Source organism: Cajanus cajan, chromosome 9 (assembly GCF_000230855.2).
Source record: "Cajanus cajan strain Asha chromosome 9, NIPB_CcT2T_4, whole genome shotgun sequence".
NCBI lineage: Eukaryota > Viridiplantae > Streptophyta > Magnoliopsida > Fabales > Fabaceae > Cajanus > Cajanus cajan.
Window position 1 is genome coordinate 26,909,650 of NC_138525.1, and position 2,893 is coordinate 26,912,542.

General features: G+C 39.4%; 1 protein-coding gene across 1 annotated transcript; it reads right to left on the reverse strand.

The window, feature by feature from the left end:
* Positions 1–368: 368 nt before the first annotated feature.
* LOC145952049 (uncharacterized) lies at positions 369–1,199 on the reverse strand. The gene has a single exon (XM_083064268.1). The coding sequence runs from the start codon at positions 1,197–1,199 to the stop codon at positions 369–371; it is 831 nt and encodes a 276-aa protein (XP_082920394.1).
* Between the last annotated feature and the right edge of the window lie 1,694 nt (positions 1,200–2,893).

A 2,893-nucleotide genomic window follows, 5' to 3' on the forward strand; every position in this document is an offset into this window, starting at 1 on the left:
ACTCTTCTGATCATTTTCTTATTTTTTGTGTGTTTCGAAGAGGTGATCTTCCTATCTACCTTAGACTCAGATAATGCGTTGTAGATGTTCGAAGCTTTGATTAATTTTATTATCTTCGGTCATGTTTATTTTTTTTTGCTGTGATTGATTTTAGAATTTAATATGTGGGAAGAGGGGGAAAAGAATAAACACAAGAGATTTATGAAAATGACGCATATTATTGATGAATGTAAAAACTTATACAAACCCTTATTTTGTTCGAACTCATGACCTTGAGTGAATGACATGAGTTGAATTTAAAGCAATTTTTTTTTGAAAAAGAAAGAAAGCCCCCTACTCTAGTAATTTCTCAATTTTATACTCCAAAGTCATTCCTCGTCATGCTTGTGCAGTGGGTGCTTGTCGATGCTAGGTGTGTCGGTGTCAAATTTCAACCATCCAGCGTCTATAAGTCCTTGCACACGGAATTGTAGGGTCTTGCACCGTTCCACTGAGTGCCCCGGAGTGTTAGACTGATAGTCACACCTTTCCTCAGGTTTGTACCACGGTGGGTAAGGAGGGTTCATCTTCTTTGTTGGAGGAAGTCGGACTAACATCGAAGCCTCTAGGAGTTGAGGTAGTAGCTCTGTGTATGTGATGGGGATTTTGTCTACTACTTTGTCGTCTCTAGGCTTTGACTGTGGTGTGGCTTGACTTTTTGGAGTAGAGATGACAGCGTGAATCCCTTCTTCCCTCTTCTTTTCATAGACTTTCCTGGGGTCATAACTTGTCGGAGCCTTCCCTATCTTCCCGCTTTTTAAGCCTTGCTCAACCCTTTCACCTATGGTGACTATGTCGGCAAAAAGGGTTGACGTGTTCCCTATCATCTTATCATAATAGGGTCCACTTAGAGAGTCAATGAACATTGTCACCATCTCTTTGTTAGATAATGAAGGCTCTATTTGCGCAGCCAATTCTCTCCATCTTTGTGCATAGGTTTTGAAGGACTCATCGCCCCTCTTGCTTAAGCTTTGTAAATCAGACCTATCAGGAATTAGGTCAATGTTATACTTGTATCGACGGAGAAAAGCATCAGCTAGCTGTTTCCATGTCTGGATCTTCCCTCCATCCAGCTGCATGTACCAGTTAAGAGCAACATCTGAAAGGCTTTCCTGAAAACAGTGTATCAGGAGCTTTTCATTGCCCACGTAGGCTGCCATCTTCCTACAATACATTGTCAGATGTCCTTTTGGACAACTAGCCCCGGTGTACTTCTAGAAGTCAGGGATTTTGAATTTGGCAGGGAATTGGATGTCCTGCACTAGGCACATATCCGCAGCCTCTTGAATGTCAACATTGTGGCCTTCCACAACTCTCAGTCTTTCTTCCAAGGCGTTCAGATGATCTTTGGAAGTGTTACAAACATTGCTAGTACTATTGTCGTGCTGCAATTTGTTCATGGCCTCAAGCATTCTAGCCATTTGTTCCTTGAGCTGTCCGAGCTCCTCATTGAGGACACGATTTCTTTCCTCTAGGTCTTCCATAGCTTTTTTCTTTTGAGCTCGTGTGAGTATGAAATGTTTAAGAGCCACCTTTAAGGGACAAGATAATTTCTTATCAAGCTTATTTAAATGATAATGCATGAAGGGAGTTTCTATCAAAGACTTAATGACTCATCCTTGTCGAGGGGTGAGTTATCGGTGTTCCTCTTCATAATATTTTATGATGTGACAGAGGTCACACTGATTTCTCGTCTTTGATACAAATCCCTTTATGATCCTAAATATATGATATGCATGTTCCCTTTTTTATTATTTATTATATTTTTTTTTATTTTTGTAAAAAATGCATGATGCCCCTCTCTTTTTTTTTTTAAAAAAAAAAGAAGGAATGTATGCTTCTCACAAATCTTATTTCCCCACTAGGTTTTCTCTTGCATGATAATGCATTTTTAATTTTGTGTTTTTCTTTACCTTAGGGGAATTATAAAAAAATAAATGAATGATTTGAATAGACAAAATGCAACAACCATATGCTCATACAATCCACAAACAGTCGCGTATACATCCATGGTCTGTGGTCCCTGTTAAGAAAAGTGCATTGTATAAGGTGGTTCTAATTATCCTCACTTTGGTCTTAAGGCCCCCAAGGTGCCCCCATTATAGGGACCCAGTATCTCTATCGCCGTCACCTGGCAAACTCTAAGGTATGTCGCAGTATTTCGGGCTAGAGTAACCGGTTATCACCTTGAGTGTGATTTCCAACAAGGCTCGCAGGCTCGAAGGCCAAACTTGGGCCGGTCGTACGTCAACCACTCCCTATGTTTAATACCCTCATGCCCCCGGGTGTAGGGGGACTGTTGTGTGCTATGGTTTGGGTGCAATTTGTTAATCCAAACATGTGCAGAATTTAAACAAGCATGTAGATAATAAAGTCAAACAAATAAAACAAACAAAGTAAAGGGGAAAAATATTTAAATTATTATTTTTATTTTACTAATTTCATTAATTAAATGGGCCTGACCCTCTTTAAACGTCCCCAGTGGAGTCGCCATCTGTCGCAACCCGAAAATTTCCGATCTTGCGACCTATGGTTTAGACATCCTTTTAAAGATCTCATCAATTGAGGAATGCCTGAACACCAGACTAATCCTTAATTGATGGTTTTGAAAATAGATTTTGTGGAGTCGCCACCAATGTTTTACTCAAAACATTGGAAAAAGAAAAGATTTTTAAAAGGTCCAATAATGGCCTTGATAACCAGAATTGGGTTCGGGGGTCGGTTACGTGTAAGGAAGGTATTAAGCACCCTTACAGCGCCCTAAATCGGTACCCTATAATGAAGTTAACATGATAAAAAATAATAAATTAAATATTAGATCCCCTTTGTTAATAACTATTCACATGCTTAAATT